Source organism: Podarcis filfolensis (genome assembly GCF_964270895.1).
Source record: "Podarcis filfolensis genome assembly, chromosome: 15".
NCBI lineage: Eukaryota > Metazoa > Chordata > Lepidosauria > Squamata > Lacertidae > Podarcis > Podarcis filfolensis.
Genome location: NC_139618.1, coordinates 13,603,888 through 13,621,471, shown reverse-complemented (window position 1 = coordinate 13,621,471; position 17,584 = coordinate 13,603,888). Strand labels below are relative to the sequence as shown.

The 17,584-nt window shown below is 45.4% G+C and overlaps 1 protein-coding gene across 1 annotated transcript in view; it reads right to left on the bottom strand.

The window, feature by feature from the left end:
- The window catches only part of LOC310750048 (uncharacterized protein), a 51,932-nt gene that overhangs the window by 1,284 nt on the left and 33,064 nt on the right, over positions 1-17,584 (bottom strand). The window contains exons 6-10 of the mRNA XM_083587658.1: positions 12,099-12,166; positions 11,087-11,250; positions 9,185-9,413; positions 2,304-2,527; positions 104-213 (exon numbers count right to left, since the gene is read on the bottom strand). Of these exons, the coding sequence (XP_083443784.1) occupies positions 104-213; positions 2,304-2,527; positions 9,185-9,413; positions 11,087-11,250; positions 12,099-12,166 (795 nt within the window). The remainder of the gene's footprint in view (positions 1-103; positions 214-2,303; positions 2,528-9,184; positions 9,414-11,086; positions 11,251-12,098; positions 12,167-17,584) is intronic.

Sequence of the window (17,584 nt, the reverse complement as noted above, 5' to 3'; positions counted from 1 at the left end):
GCAACTGGAAAGCTAGCAGCCATATTCAGAAGCATCACTGCCTCTGACCCTGGAGGCAGAGCATAGCCATCATCCATGAAATTCAAAGCAACAGGGTAATTACCTGAGGGTCCTTTTTGAGGTTGGATGGCTGTGCACAGGTGGAGACCAAGGAAGAGGTGGGGACGCAGCTGTCCAGCAAGGTTACGGTCCACTGAAGGATGTCAGGGTGAGCTGATGGAAAGGAACGCCACAAGCCTCTAAGGATCTGCCTGCCCTCTTTGCTCTTTCTCCCCGTGGCTGGTGATCTTTTCTCCTCCAAGCCCATCAACCTTGGCTGCTCAAAAGTCTCCCATAAATAGCTCTCATTACAATTCAAATTCGGACGCACGGGGCTCCCTGTCTGTGGAGCAATGTGAAATCTGCTTTTCCTAACTCACGGACTACGCTTTTCTATTGTCAAACTTTACCCAAGATCCCTGCAATGCTTTTACACATTCCTCATTTTATCTCTTCAAGACAGTTTGCAAGAGAGAAATAGTACCCCACGATTTCCCCAGCCATTCTTGTTTCAGAAGTATTTATGTTTATACTTTTTGATGACAAGGATAAACCAGATCAGCAAACAACCAGTGCCTTTTATAAGACCTCTCTTATTTGTAAGGTTCTGAAGACAAACCAGAGGGTCAGTATTTTCTAATGTGAAAGTGCAGTATACAAACAAGCCTCTTGTGGGAGCCAATGAGTTAGAAATGCCCTAAATAAACCTATAGGGTGATTTTGCTATAATTCACAGGGTTTCCAGAGGACCTCCTGAAGAGGTGCTACAGCAACTGCATTGGTCCTTACTTGGACTTAACCCATGTGCAACTGTACTCATTCTATGCGCCTATTTTGTAGTTTTGCTTTTCATCTTTTAATTTTCGTCTTTTGTTACAACTGTTGTTTTTGTTTTATATAACATCATGAAATTAAATTTTAAAATCCTTTACCAAAATATAAAAATCCCAGGTAAGGACTGGGAAAGTATGCTGCCTGAAACCCTGTCAGTGTAGACAATACTGAGCGATATATGGGTCCATTGTCTGGATAAGGCAGCTTCCTATTTTCCTACAGATTTTCAGCTGTACAGCATTCCTGAACCACATCAAGCAACATGTAGGCTAATAATATATTGACAATATTTATATAACACTATCAAACTGTTTCAAAATTCATAAACAGTGTAGGGAGTCACAAACTAATAATTATCAACTGTGCCGCTGTGGTCTAAACCACTGAGCCTAGGGCTTGCTGATCGGAAGATCGGCAGTTCGAATCCCCACGACGGGGTGAGCTCCCGTTGCTCGGTCCCTGCTCCTGCCAACTTAGCAGTTCGAAAGCACGTCAAAGTGCAAGTAGATAAATAGGTACCACTCCAGCGGGAAGGTAAACGGCATTTCCGTGCGCTGCTCTGGTTTGCCAGAAGCGGCTTAGTCATGCTGGTCACATGACCTGGAAAAAACTTTCTGTGGACAAACACTGGTTCCCTCGGCCAGTAAAGCAAGATGAGCGCCGCAACCCCAGAGTCGTTCATGACTGGACTTAACTGTCAGGGTCCTTTACTGTAATGGTTCTAGGGGTTGCTCATGCGTAAGTTGCCGCCACTCCTGGCTAGGTTACCTGGTTGAACCCTTTCTGTCTGGACAGCCCTTCACTTCGTGACTGTCTCAGTCGCTGGCAGAATCCATCAGTGGGCGTTTCTTGAACCTCTTCCAGCAAAGAAGTTCTTTGACACCAAGTCTCCTCCTACTCTCCTTGCGCGGAAGTCTTCTGCGCAGGGAGGGCGTGGGCAGCGGCGTACCCATGCTCTCCCCGCTGGTCTCCGGTGAAGAGTCCTGGAGCCTCCTCTCTGATTCCCCCATCTGCCCCCTTCTCCACTGGTGTTACGCTGATTTCCTTCCCCAGCAGATGGGCTGCCTCTCTCCCTACTGGGACCCTCTCCGGCATCCCTCTGGAGCCTTCCCTCCGCCTCTAGCTCCGATGGCAGTTAGTTCCCTGACATTTACCTTTGCCTTTTTTAACTCTTCCATAAACAGAATGATTAGAATGGTATGTCACTATAGTCTATGCCTTTTTGTACACATTATTTTGCTTGAGAACTGCACCACAAAATTTGGAGAAGTGTACATTTCAAGGGATGGCTGCATTTCGGTTTCCATATTGTTTCAGAAACTGCAAATTACGTAGATAGATATATGATTTTAAGTGAGAACAGAATTAAATTTTGCCCCATCCCCATGAGACACTCCCAGCCTTCAGAGACAGAAATACCTGTGGCTTACCACCATGTTCTTTTGATCCTATCGCCCAGCACCCAGTCCCAGGTGGTACAACGTAGAGCGGGTCAGGAAGGCAAATGGGACGGGTGGTCGATGTGATAGGTGCCAGTTTTGCCAGCTGGACTAATGCGACATCATCCTGGGCACCTGACGAGCGAGGGGTGATCTTGGCAACTGGATATAGCTCATCTGAAGAAGTGAGCTTTACAGAGTACAAGGAGATGTTTCTGCAAAGCAAAAAGATGGGCTGGAAGTTACATGTGATGGGGGGCAAGGGGGAGAGGATGGCGTCGCAACAGAGTCATCAGGCTTGTATAGGAAAGCGGGAGGGTTATACAAAGCTCATTGGGTGACCTGGGGCAAGTCACCATCTAACCTACCTCAGAGGGTTGTTGTGAGGGTGAAATGGAGAGGAGGAAAACCAGTTACACCACCTTGAGCTCCTTGGAAGATAAAGATGGCACATGAATATAGTAAATAAATAACTAATAAACACCTGTAGCTTGCTGCTGGTACAGAAGAAACAAATTAGAAGAGCCTGCTTGGTCAGGCCAATGGGGGCCTATCTAGTCCAGCATGCTGTTCTCATGGTGGCCACCCAGAGGCTCCAAAGGGAAACCCAGAAGCATGACTGCTGTTGAGGCAGAGCACAACCATAATGGCTAATAGCCATCAATAGCCCTCTTCTCCGTGAATTTGTCCCATCCTCTTTCAAAGCCTCTTCTAAAGATTATCAAGGAAATTCTACTTGCTGCAGAGCCAGTGTGGTGTAGTGGTTAAGAGCGGTGGACTCGTAATCTGGTGAACCGGGTTCGATTCCCGGCTCCTCCACATGTAGCTGCTGGGTGACCTTGGGCTAGTCACACTTCTCTGAAGTCTCTCAGCCCCACTCACCTCACAGAGTGTTTGTTGTGGGAGAGGAAGGGAAAGGAGATTGTGAGCCGCTTTGAGACTCCTTCGGGTAGTGATAAAGCGGGATATCAAATCCAAACTCTTTCTTCTTTCACTGCACCTTTCAGAATATCACATGGCAGTTTCCCGAAAATGGGCATTTTCTGCTGCTGCTCCTGTTCATGTGAGAATGCCCTTCCCTCTGCCAGATACGGAGCATCAGTTGTCTTGTGAAGACTTTTTATCTTTTTGCTCAGGCTTTCCCCTGCCCATGCAATTGGATCTTAACCTACGAAGGGTATTGTAGAGTTGGAAAAGCATCAGAAAATGGCAGCCAAACTGATCGAGGGGATGGAGCTGCTCTCCTATGGGGGAAGAGCACTACTGTGCTGAAGTCCTACTTGCCAGCTTCCCATTAGCGTATTTCATTGGCCACATGGAGAACAGAGCAGATGGGCCTGGGCTTAATCCAACAGCCAGGCTCTTTGGGGGTTCTTTTGTCAAAAGGTAGGGAGTTCCAAAGTGTAAGGTGCTGCTGCACCGAAGCACTGACTTCTTGGTAAGGCGGGATGAGCATTAGCTGGAACTGATCGGCTTCTCAGCCACGAAACCCGTCTTCTGCCTTTATTTAACAGGATGAAGTTTTATTGGAGGATTACAAGCCTCAACATTCCTGCTTGTGACCTAACATGGGCTGTATAGTAGGCTGAATTGTGAGGAGGTGGGTGAGCGGGTGGTTTGCCCTTCCTTGGGACACTGAAAGCTGGGTGTCACCAGCTTTTAGCTCCCACTAAGTGTCTCTGTACTTAGTGCACAAGATACAAGGTTGGATTGCGAGCACCAGGCCCCCATTGCTTTTTCACACTGCAGAATTTTGCAATGCAAGTTTCTAGCCCTCGGGGCTGAGGAGATGTGCTTGGGAATGGGGCAACTTTCTCAATGCACAAGTCAGTGAGTTTGTTGGGGCAGTGCGTCTGCTTCTAGAATGCGCAGTCAGCATATGGAATTCTGGTAAGGGTTACAAAAATGCTTAGATTGCGTTGGGGTGTGTGATAGTAGTAGTAGTAGTAGTAGTAGTAGTAGTAGTAGTAGTAATAAATTTGTTATTTATACCCCGCCCATCTGGCTGGGTTTCCCCAGCCACTCTGGGCGGCTTCCAACAAAATATTAAAATACAGTAGTCTATTAAACATTAAAAGCTTCCCTAAACAAGGCTGCCTTCAGATGTCTTCTAATCTAAAAGCCTTCTCTCTCTCTCTCTCTCTCTCTCTCTCTCTCTCTCTCTCTCTCTTTCACACACACAAACACACACACACACACACACACACACACACACACACACACTTAACCAAACCATGTCCCACTCAGGGGAACATTAGAAAAGAATACAGTCGTACCTTGGTTATTGAATGCCTTGTGACTCAAACGTTTTGGCTCCTGAGCGCTGCAAACCTGGAAGTGAGTGTTCCGGTTTGCAAACGTTCTTTGGAACCCGAACGTCTGGTGCGGTTTACACGGCTATCAGTTGAGTGCAGGAAGCTCCTGCAGCTAATCGGAAGCTGGACCTTGGTTTTCTAACGTTTTCGGAAGTCAAACGGACTTCTGGAACAGATTCCGTTCAACAACCAAGGTACGACTGTATAACATAAGAGCCTTCTGGATCAGACCAGTGGCCCATCTATTCCAGCATCCTGACCTCACAGTGGCGGTGGGAAACCTGCAAGCAGGATTCAGGCACAAGGGCACCCCCCACCCTGTGATTTCCAGCAGGCAGAACACAGCCATTGTGATAGCTATTATTATTATTATTGTTACTATTATCTCTCTTTTTTAAAATATTACTAGTAACATCAAAGTCACTTCATCAAGGAAATGGGTCGATTCCTTTTGCCTTTAGCCAGATCCTGTGCTGAACTCGTTCACCATTGTGTCATAAAGAATGTTTACAAAATTATGCATGGTATGAAGAAAGTGGGCAAAGCAAAGTTTTTCTCCCTTTATCATAACACTAGAGCTAGCGAACATCCCATGAAGCTGAAGGTTGTAAGAGTCGGAACAGACCAAAGAAAGGACTTCTTCACGCAGTACATAGTTAAAGTACGGAACTCACCTCAACAGGAGGCAGTGATGGCCACCAGCCTAGATGGCTTTGAAAAGGATAGGACAAATCCACAGAGGAGGGGGCTATCAATATATATTAGCCTTGATGGCTATGCTCTGCCTCTGTGGTTGGAGGCAGCAATGCTTCTGAATGCCAGTTGCTGGAAACTGCAGGAGGGGACAGTGTTCCTATGCTCAAATCCTGTTTGCTGGTTTCCCTATGGGGCATCTGGTTGGCCACTGTGAGATGAGGATGTTGGACTTGATGGGCCTTTGGCCTGATCCAGCATGCTCTTCTTAGGTTCTTAAACTGTGCTGCAGAAAATCTAACATTCCCAAGTTTTGATTATGTGTTATGCCTACTGGCTAATGCAATAAAACTGAAATATAGCTGTAACCAGCACCACCGGAGTCATTACTTCAAACCAGCTAAGTGGCTTAAGTTACCATTGTGTACATGCTTACCTGGTAATAAGCCCCATTGAATTCATTGAGACTTACTTTGATGTGGACATGTAGGGGCTTGCACTGTTAATTTCATCAGCAGACAGCCAAACTCAGATTTCAGTTATTGACAAAGCCAGATAAATTTGAGATAGACAGGAGGAGCCAGATTTGCAGTTGAGCAAGCCGTGTGCTGAGGTTAATTTGGTGGGTTGAGAAACTTTATAGGATAAACGATTAATAGGGATCATAAACTGGAGCTCATTCTTACAATTCTACGAAGAAAACACAGCGATTGTTTTTAAACCATTCCTGATGCTGCGTCTATCTCATTTTCCTTATAGCAAGATTATTGATTGATTGGTCAGAAGAACTCTGTACTATGCTTAGGTACTGAATAACTTCTGTGGAACTCTCTGCTCCAAGATGGCCACTGGCCTAGATTAGGCAGCCATTTGCCAAATGGATCTTCCATGTGAGGGAAATATACCTCTAATACCAGGTGCCATGGGGACAAAAAACTGTTAAGGGAAACTTTAAATGAAATGAATGTTTTAAATCATGTTTGTTTGTGTTTTCAGAGTTTGTCCCTGGCTTACGCTGCATTTAATGTAGTAGGAGCTGTTGTTGTTGTTAATAATAATAATAATAATAATAATAATAATAATAATATTTATTTATATCCCGCCCTCCCCAGCCGAAGCCGGGCTCAGAGTGGCTAACATCAAATGTATAACACATTAACATAAAATCAGACAATCAATTAAAATACATCCTCAAATCAGATCAGGATCAGAATAAAATCCAATCAGATGGCAACCCGCAGATTAGGGTTGGGGACCTTAAATGCTCACCAGGCCCAACTGTTTGTGCTGAGAGAAAAATTGGGAGGCCACTTTCATGCAAGTTCTTATGAAAGGGGAGAGGGAGTCAGACTGAACCCCGACCAAAGGCCTGGCAGAACAGCTCCGTCTTGCAGGCCCTGCGGAAAGATGTCAAGTCCCGCAGGGCCCTAGTCTCTTTTGACAGAGCGTTGTTGTTGTTGTTGTTAAACTCATCTGAACGAGTTTCCCCAGCCACTCTGGGCGGCTTAAAAAGGTAAAGGGACCCCTGACCATTAGGTCCAACTCTGGGGTTGTGGCGTTCATCTTGCTTTATTGGCCGAGGGAGCCGGCGTACAGCTTCCGGGTCATGTGGCCAGCATGACTAAGCTTCTGGCGAACCAGAGCAGCGCACGGAAATGCCGTTTACCTTCCCGCCAGAGCAGTACCTATTTATCTAGTTGCACTTTGACATGCTTTCGAACTGCTAAGTTGGCAGGAGCAGGGACCGAGCAACGGGAGCTCACCCCGTCGCGGGGATTCGAACCGCCGACCTTCTGATCGGCAAGTCCTAGGCTCAGTGGTTTAACCCACAGCGCCACCCGCATCCCACTGGGTGGCTTACAGCATATCTAAAAACATAATACTGTAATGATAATTGGCTCCAAACAATAATAAACCTTGAACTTTGGGTCCCAGCCAACTCTACAGTTCTATGATTCTAGGAATAAAGCAATAAAGTCATTAAAACAGTTTAAGGGCATAAGCAGAGGTCAGGCCAAACTAGTTTAGCATCCTGTTCTCTCAAGGGACCAACCAGATGCCCCAGTGGGAAGATCCCAGGTAGGACCTGAATGCAACAGGACTCTCCCTGCTTGTGATTCTCAGAAATCCTTTTTCTAATGACCCCCAAAATTGAATTTGCCTTTTTCACAGTTGCTGCACATTGGGTCAATGTCTTCAATGGAGCTATCCACTATGAACCCAAGGTCTCATTCCTAGTCAGTCTCTGCCAGTTCAGACCCCATAAGCGTCTATGCAAAATTAAGATATATATATATATATTTTGCCGGGGTATGCAACAGTTTACACTTGCTTACAGTGAACTGCTTTTGCCATTTTACTGCCCTTTCACTCAGTTTGTTTTAACCACCCCAAACAATTTGGTCTCATCAGCAAACTGGGCCACATCACTGCTCATCCCTAACTCTAGAATGTCTTATAAAGTGTGAGTCCCAATATGGATCCTTGTGGGACTCCACTTTCTGCATCCCTCCATTGGGAGAACTGCCCATTTATTCCTACTCTCTGCTTTCTGTGTTGTTATGTACTGAGTTGAATAGGATTCAAAATGCAGCAGTCTGATTGGTCCTAGAACAATAGGATTCAGAATGCAGCAGTCTGATTGGTCCTAATAGGATTCAGAATGCCGCAGTCTGATTGGTCCTAGAACAATAGGGTCCAGAATGCAGCAGCCTGATTGGTCCACAGGAGCCACCCAATCCAGCTCCAGGTGGAAGTGAATCCGCAACCAGATTGGCCTACAGATGAATCCCGGAATTAGCCAATCGCGAGGGGCCCATTGTGTAAATAATGTATATAAAGCAGACATTTTGGGGGAACTTCCATTCCTCCTCACCACTATGAGCTGAAGAGCATGAAATCCACTCTCGATTCCGAGTATATTTCATGTGTCTTTACCAGTTCCTGATGCAGAAGATGACCCTGCCTCTTATCCCATGACTGCTAAGCTTACTCAAGTATTTCATGCGGTACTTTTTTGAGAATGGTAACTTGAAACAGCCAAAAGATGAATCAAATTGCCAGTGGCATAGTCTGAACAGGGCAAACTGAGGTTCAGGCTATCTGAAGGACTGTATTTTCCATATGAACCTGCCTGGGCTCTGAGATCTTCAGAGGAGGCCCTTCTCTTAATCCCACCACCTCACAGGCATGCTTGGTGAAGATGCAGGAGAAGGCCTTCTTGGTGGCACCTCCCAGGCTTTGGAACTCCTCCCTAGAGAGGCCAGACTGGTCCCCTCCTTGCTGTCCTTCTGCTGGCAGGTGAAGACTGTTTTCTTCCAACAGACCTTTGGGAAATGACTGTTTTTCCTGGAAAGGGCTTTTAAATAGTGCTGCGCTGTTTTTATTATGTGTGTTTTAATAGATTTGTTTTTAAATTGTTTTAATTCTATTAGCGTTTAAATAATTAATCAATTAAAGTGCAAGTAGATAAATAGGTACCACTTCGGTGGGAAGATAAACAGCATTTCCGTGCACTGCTCTGCTTCGCCAGAAGCGGCTTAGTCATGCTGGCCACATGATCCAGAAACTGTATGCCGGCTCCCTCGGCCAATAAAGCGAGATGAGTGCCGCAACCCCAGAGTCAGCCACGAATGGACCTAATGGTCAGGGGTCCCTTTACCTTTACCTTATATATCTATATATTTCCCCGAGGCTTTTTTGTTAGGAATCATAGGTGCGGAACTACCAAAAGAAAAGACTGTTTATGTATGCAACGACAGCAGCAAGGATGCTCTTAGCCCAAAGATGGAAAGAAGACCAGAGAAGAGTGGCAGACCAAACTGATGGAATAGGGCAAAATGGTAAGATTGACAGGAAACTCACCCAGATTCTACACAGCTCCTGGCGCTCAGCACCCAGTTTTCTGCAATCAGGCTTCCTGCACAAATGGGATCTCCGCCCTTCAGGACACTGGCTACCCAAGGCCATTTCCCATTCTTTTGCAGATCTTTGCCACCCCAGTTGCTCTTGTGATCCTTCTGGGTGCCTGCGTTGTCACCCACACCGTTAACGGACAGAAACGACGGTTTCAACAAACAGAATCCGCTGGAATCTAAATGTGGGGGTGAGAACAGGTTTGTATCAGAGTTTCTTTGGGTTCACAAACAACTGGCATTCTTCATATTCTGCATACTGTATTCTGATCCTTTAAAAAACCCAACAACTTGAATTCTAAATATTGAAAATAAGTAGGCAAAAGTACATCTGAAGATGCCTTAGGCTGAGTAAAGCCCATCAAGCCAGTATGGTGGTGGCCTCCAGATGTTGTTGGACTCCAGTTCCCATCAGGCCTGCCAACATGGGTCAACAGCAAGGGATGATGGGAGTCGTAGTCCAATAACATCTGGAGGATGCCATATTGGCTTCCCCCAATATGGAGTATTGGTGTGGACACTTGCAGAGGTGACTTGAATTTTTTTGAGGAGCATACTTATAGTGGGCTTCCAATTCCACAGTTGCAAACTGCGGGATCAAATATGAATCAATGCCATATGATGGCAAGTGATTGACAGGTGGCCCATGGACAATGGAGGAGTTCTGGGTGGAGGGGGCCCTTATTTAGAGTCTTCAGGGTCTCAGCCAGAAAGAGGTCTCTTTCCCTGCCAAACCTACCTCCTAGATCCATTTTTCATTTATTTTATTATTTTATTTATTACATTTCTATACCGCCCTATACTTGTAGGTCTCAGGGCAGTCCACAACACAAAGGTACAATATACAAAGCACAAAATATGTAATAAAAATAATAAAAATGTAATAAAAATAAAAATAATCAAAGCATAATAAAAACAATAAAAACAATAAACAATACTAATGTTTACACACTGGAGGTGTCAGAAACGGAACCTCAGCACTGTATATATCTGGTAATCAGGGAAGAGGGGAAACCAGCTGTCCAGGGTGCTGAAGCCCCGCCCTGGTGAGCCTGCCAACTCCCACCTTCCTCGCCTAATATAGTACATGACGCAGCCCTGAGGACTAGATGCTTGAGAGATGCATGTGTAGGTTTAAAAAAATGAAAGGGGTGATTCTGTGGTGTTGTGGGGCTGCGGAATACAGACAGGCATGGAAGTTTTTAACAGAACAGCTCAGAGGATTGTGGGGAGAGGATCTGGCCCCTCCTAGTCAAGTAGGTCCATCTACATTTCTGGCCTTTGGCAGACTACGTCAGAGTCTATTGCCTCCCTCCTTGGTAAATATATTGGCAGTGTTTGCATGTCATGCTAGGACCCTGTAGTACCTCGTAACTGAATTCCGTAATTCCATAATTCTGGTGTCATGTACAGAAAAGAGATCTGTGTGTATCTGACGGATTAAATCTGCTAGTGGGTTGGAGCAGAATAAGCAATGCTTGTTAAATAAGTTGAGAAAATCACAGAAGGAAGGAAGGAAGGAAGGAAGGAAGGAAGGAAGGAAGGAAGGAATTCAGTCTGGCTCTCTACAAGGGGATCATTCTCTGGTGAAGTGCACGATCTCTTTAGAAATGCAGCCTGAAGAAATTAAGCAGAATTTTTTTATTTTTATGACATTTATATCCCACTTTTTCTCCAAAGAGCTCAAGGTGGCATACTAAGTTCTCGCCTTCAACATTTAATGCTGCCTTGTTTTCTTTTCAGTGAACTGTAAAAACCTCAAGAAGTCTTTCTTTCTTTCTTTGAGAGCGGGATAAAAATTATTTAAATCGAATAAATAAATAGTGTACTGTACTTTAGTGGCACAGCTCACCTTCAATATGTATGTTCTCTGCATCTACCAGGACTCCGGTTTCATTGTGAGTTTCTCGGTAGCCACGCTTCATTTCCTGGGTCACATTGCTGGAGCTCAGTTTCGACGCTTGGGTGCTTCTGCGAAAACTTGGCGGCTCTGAGGTTCTGGATTTTGGGCCAGCCCTGGAAAAATAAATCAGGAGATGGCAGCCCCGCAAAGAGGTTTTCCTGCCTAATCCCTGCTGGCCTGCCCTCGAAACTTATGCACATTGTGGATAAAGTTGTAGCTTTGTGGTAGAGTTTCTACTCTGGATGCAGAAGGTTCCAGGTTCCATCTATGGCATGTCCTAAATCAGAACGTTATGGAGAATCATGAGGACTAGTGTCTCACTTTTAGTGAAAAACAAAGCCATTTCCCCATATGCACTTTCGTTTGTCACTTTCACTAATACATGCTTCTTTTTTTGGCACACATTTACTTGCTTTGCAAACTGGGTTGCAAAATTTTGAGACATGCAAATTTCAAAGGGTGATTGCATTTGTGTTCCCATCACATTTCAGGAAGTCTGGGTTCAGCAGATTCACCTTTAAGCGTAAACGGAACCAAATTTCCCCGTGATCCTTCCTTTTGACTCAGTCATCCCCAGTCCTTTCTCTCTTTCCACTTGCACAACAGCAAACTGATAGTGCTTTTTCCCTCCTTGGTTGGCAGCTTTAGAATCCAAGTCTGCTTATTTGACTGCTTATTTTATCCAGCTCCAGACAGACTCAGATTCAGCTGATGCACCAGTCACCCTGTGTTGATTAAATGCATCTTGTATCTTTAAAGATGGATTTTACTAAGTTGGCAACCCTAATAAGCAGAAACACTAGGGCCATCTTGTGTATCTGGCAGTCTAGTAAGGTCAGGTTTGTTAGAGACAAATATAGGAAGATCCTAAACTCTGCATTCATCGGATTTCAAGGACAAATATAGACACATTTATTTTACTTAATTAACAGTGAACTGCAGGAGAAGCAGCTTAACCTACTTCAATTCCAGGGTGGATGACCTTCGATATTGGAGGTTTAACACACCTTTAGCAAACGAGTTGTTGATCTGAAAGAAAGAGAGATGTGGGGATGAGAACCTCGTTTAAAACTATTTTATGTACTAAACAACACAAATCCAGTTAAAGTCCTTTCTAGGTACATGCAGTATTTTCCAAGTTTACATGTGATCAACGTCTGGGTCCCTGAGAGAAATACTCTTTTCAGCTGACCTTCTACTGAGTATTCATAGTGAGGCTAGAAAATACCCACTAGTTTGGTGATAAATGAAAAAAGCCTCCAGATATGATTGATTCTGTTCAAAACGTTCCACAAAACACATAACTTTGTTGTCTGAAGGACAAGGCATATGGCATGGATGGAAGTTGAACAAACAGGCTGTTGGATCTCAGTGCTGGCAATGGGCCCAGCATCCTCCATCACACCTTGAGAGCAGAAGGCTAATTTAAGGGAATGTAGAACAGGGTGCGTAAATTCGCACACCGTTCTGTCATCCAACGCTGAACTGCCACCCCTCAGCATCTACCACCTGAGGCAACCTCCTCGCTCCGCCTATTGGATGGGATGAAGGGGAAGCAGCAAGAAAAGTCTAAAACCATCTCCGACAGAAAGAGAAAAAAGGGTGACAGAAGGGGTCACAGAAAGAGAAAGAGTGAAAGGGGTGTCAGATGGAGGGAGACAGTTATGTAGAGAGAAAAGGGGGTGTCAGGGAGAGAAGGGGGATCAGAAAGAATTATACACAGAGAAAAAGGGGTGTTAGAGAAAAGGTGTCTCAGAAAGGGCAAGAGAGAAAGGGGTGTCAGAATGAGGGAGGGAAAGAGAAAGAGAGAGAAGGGGTGCCCAGGCTTTGTCTCTGAGCCACTGCCACCATCACGGGCGTAGCCAGGATTTATGTTGGGGGGCAGGACTTATGTTAGGGGGGCAGAACCGAGCTATGTGAGATGTGATTGGTTAAGTATTTTTATTTATTTACTTGATGGAGTGCAGCTGCCTCCTTGCCCCCCCCCTCGGGCTAGACCCATGGCCAGCATGCAGCCCTTGACAGCTTACCATGCTGTCCTCAACTGGGGGTAGGAAATCAAAGTTCCCCACCACTAGTTCAAAAGGTGGGGCGGCCCTTCTGGGCTGCTACGGTCTGGTAACTCCTTCACGAGGCCCAGTCAGGTGGCCCTGTTGAGCAGCAGCTCCTCCCTTTGACTTCCTGGGGCCTACCCTGTCTCTTGTTTTCAGGCAGGGCCTGGGATTGCGCACTGAATGTTCTGGAAGAGGCGGCCTGCCAGAGAGCAGGGGTTTTGAACCCTGGCAAACTCGGGTGACCGCCACCCCTTGGCACGCAAACCTCTGCTCTCACCTAACCTGTTCCAAACAGGGACCTTTGGACCCTCCCCAAGGCTGTTCCAGATTTAGGTGAGCGTGTCAGAGGAGTTTGCAATGCTAGGGGAGAAAGAGCAGCAAAGGAGGCTAACTTTTGTACAAACACCCCTGCGATGGGTTTTCATGTTGTGAAAGAGCAGCTGAAAATTGAAGAATATTGCCCTCTTCTTGGCGTCTTCTTCATCGGTGACCCCTTTGGCTTCTAGGAGGAAGGTGAAACGGGAGGCGTACGCTTCCCAGTCTCCAGATGCTGGGTTGAACGGCGAGAAGCTGCTGTCGGTTGCCATTCTGAGTTCCTTGTGTCCCGGAGCTGAAGCCTGGATACACGGTGCGAGGCAGCGGTGCGGCAGGTGGCGGTACTGCGGTGCTGTGTGTGGCAGTCAGCTCAGCGGGATCCCACCTTCGTCGCCAGTGAAATATACTCAGAGTCGCAAAGTGATTTCATGCTCTTTATTCAGCTCATAGTGGTGAGGAGGAATGGAAGTTCCCCCAAAATGTCTGCTTTATATACATTATTTACACAATGGGCTGCAAATGATTGGCTAATTCCGGAATTCTACTGTAAGCCAATCAGGTTGTGGATTCACTTCTATCTGGAGCATGACTGGGTGGTTCCTGCCAACCAATCATACTGCTGCATTGTTCTAGGACCAATCAGACTGCTGTATTCTGAATCCTATTGTTCTAGGACCAATCAGACTGCTGCCTTTTGGATCCTATTGTTCTAGGACCAATCAGACTGCTGCAGTTTGGATCCTATTCAACTCAGTACATAACAAAAATGCAGGCCGGGAGCCACATTCTGAAATGGCCTGGCTTAACCCTCGTCTCCATGGCAGCCAGCTGGGAGCATGACCACAAGCCAAGGAGGATGGGCGGCTCCTGTACTTCTGCTTGGAGCGAGGAGATCTCTGAGGCTCGCGTGCATCCCTTATCTGGTTCAGTTCCGATATGCAGAACTGGCTCTATTACAAGTGCCACATAATGCCTGTTCCTCATTTGTCAATCTTTAAGTGTGGCGGCACCTGAACTTTGGAACTCCCTGCCTCTTGATCCCAGGCAGACGGATCCTTCACTGTACTCATTTCGGTGCCTGATTTGTTTAGGCAGGCCTACCCAGATACAGTGGTACCTCGGGTTACATACGCTTCAGGCTACAGACGCTTCAGGCTACAGACTCCACTAACCCAGAAATAGTACCTCAGGTTAAGAACTTTGCTTCAGGATGAGAACAGAAATCGTGCTCCAGTGGCGCGGCAGCAGCGGGAGGCTCTATTAGCTAAAGTGGTGCTTCAGGTTAAGAACAGTTTCAGGTTAAGAATGGACTTCCGGAACGAATTAAGTTCTTAACCTGAGGTACCACTTTATCTAGAATGCCAACATGTTCTTAGTCTATTACTGGTTTTAGTTTTCTGAATGTTTTGGTTTTTTATTAGTAATTTTATTTATTTATTCTTTTTTGCAAACCGCATTGAGGTTTTTACATACCGATTTCATAAATCCTAGGAAATAAAGAAAAATCTATTGACAGCGTTTGTGCCCCACCCATTAAGTTGAAAAGGTCTGGCATGAATCAGTTCTAAGGCAGTCCCTGCCCGCAGGTTCACAATCTGAAAAAGGCAGGGCACGTGAGGAAAAAAGGAACAGGAGGGCGAAGGAGGAAAGCAAGCGCAAAATAAGTTCTTAAAGTTACGGCCAATGTCAGTGGAAGTTATCGTTCTCTTGCTCTTGGAATCCTCTTCCACACAACCATCAAAGGCGGAAGAGCTCTGCCATCCTTGGCATATGGCAAGCTCATCAATGGACAGTGGCTAAGGTGGCAGAAACACCAAGATAATAAGGCCTTACCCTTCTTGTCCTGTGCATTAAAGGGAGGGGCAGTGGCTGCAATTACTCTCCGTTGAGGAAAAGGGCACTCCACATATGCTCAGGGGCACTGCATCTTATCCTCTCTAGACCAGCAAACTTGGGGAGGCACCTTCTCTCCCATCAGCCCACCCTCACCTATGTGGTGTAGTGGTTAGAGCAGAGGTACAGAACCTTTGGCTTGCAACTCCAATCGGCCCCAGTGCCAGGAATGCCAGTGGTCAAGGGGATGATGAAGTTCATTCCGAAAACAAACTAGTTATTGTTCTAGTCCATCAGGTCCCACAAGGATACTAATTCCTGCTCACATCTGTCCCTTTACAAAGCAAGCTATTTATTTCCTTTTAAAAAATTATAATAATGAGATGGTATCTTATCCTCTTACTCCTTTCTTTGGGCTCTAAAGAAAGAAAAGGAAATCACAGTGGAATTAAAGCACCTGTGCTCAGTCTTTATATAAGGTATTACATGTGTAAAGACGGCATTTCGTGGCCAGGAGCAAAATAATCCAAATTAATTATAAGCCTGCCAGTTTCTGTGGAAGGCTGTATCTCAGGCATGACCAATTGAGGGATGGGGGGAGGCTCCTGCATGCACGATTATGCAAGACTTTCCTGCATCTGCGGTAGAGGCATACATATTTGGTCTCTGTGTCTTGTTCCAGCCCTCCTACTCCTTGAGAAGGTACTGGGAGCTTATCTGCCAAGCCCTCCGGTTTGGTAGTGCTGTTGCTGAATACCAGATCGGTTCGTAATAAGGCCATGCTCATCCATGAAGCGGCTGGTCTGGCTTATAGAATCATAGAATTGCAGAGCCGGAAGGGACCCCGAGGGTCATCTAGTCCAACCCTCTGCAATGCAGGAATTGGAGCTCAAGAATCTCTGACAGGTGGCCATCCAATCTCTGTTTAAGAACCTTCAGTGAGGTAGTGTTCCACTGTCAAACAGCTCTTACCACCAGAAAGTTCTTCCAAATGTTTAGTTGGAATCTCCTTTCTTCTCCCTTGAAGCCATTGGTTTGGGTTCTACCCTCTGGAGCAGCAGAAAACGAGCACACAAAGGCCCTGGTGCAGTGTGCCACTCTAATACGGCTTTTGTAATCCTAGTAATCCTAGTGTATGGTTGCCATATTTCAAAAAGTAAAAAACCAGGGCACCCCGGAAGTTGTTGAGCCTTTCATAGACAAACCCCCAAGTTGTTGAGGTTTGCCAAAGAAATGCGATTTTTCTATTGACTTGCCTAAGATCCAGGACAAAGCGCTGCCTTTTGAAAAAATCCCCCCTGGACTTCAATTCCACCTTTGAAATCTGGACATATGGCAGCCCTATTGTAAATATTAGCTTTTTCTGTTCTTTGCTACTGTGGATCATGACACACATTAAGGTTGGCATAACTTAATATGAGTAAAGATTCCCATTATGAACTTTTTTGACCCTGGTACCAGTCTTATCTCCAGCATGCCCTGAGCTCATAACACCTTATGTAAAGATCAGCATATGTAACCTGGTGACCAGCAAAGTTTAATCTACACCTCCTGTAAAAGAATGGTTCCCACCTAGATAATGCTAAAATAACTTTAAGACAGGAAACAAACAAGGAAATCTACTTTAGTCATTGCTCGCTATGGTTATATTCTTTCAACATTCAGTTAAGCAAAATAAACAAAATGGGAAATAGGCAGCAAATTCAAAGAAGAGACAATAGAACAATATAAATACTGGAATTAGAAGAATTGCTCATTTCAGAGTCCTCCTCCCTTCTCCATTAGAATGCAGTGAAGCATTTCTTCCCTTGACATTAGTGTGGGTCCTGTGGCAAAACTGTCACACTCACTTTCTTTAGGCTTTAGAGAACAGGGATTCTGTTACCCTTCAGAGCAAGGTGTTTATGTACTGTAGTATTTGCTGCCTGCTTAAATTGTAATTTGGCTATCCGAAGCAGCATTTATATACTCCATCACTTTCATTTCATGTAATAAAGCAATCTTTATTTATTTATTTTGTGTGAGAATTTTGTGGGCATAAGGTTCAGGGCAGACACATATTCATAACGAGCGCACGTCATATTTCTAGCAAAAGATCCCAAACCTCTTGGTAGTGTGTGTATAACTACAGGTGAGGGGCACACACACACACATGTGCATTCAGTCACATACACTGTATGTAACACTCGCATAAACCAAACATCCTCATTTGGCCTCTGCCTTTCACCTTCCGCTTTTGCTGTCT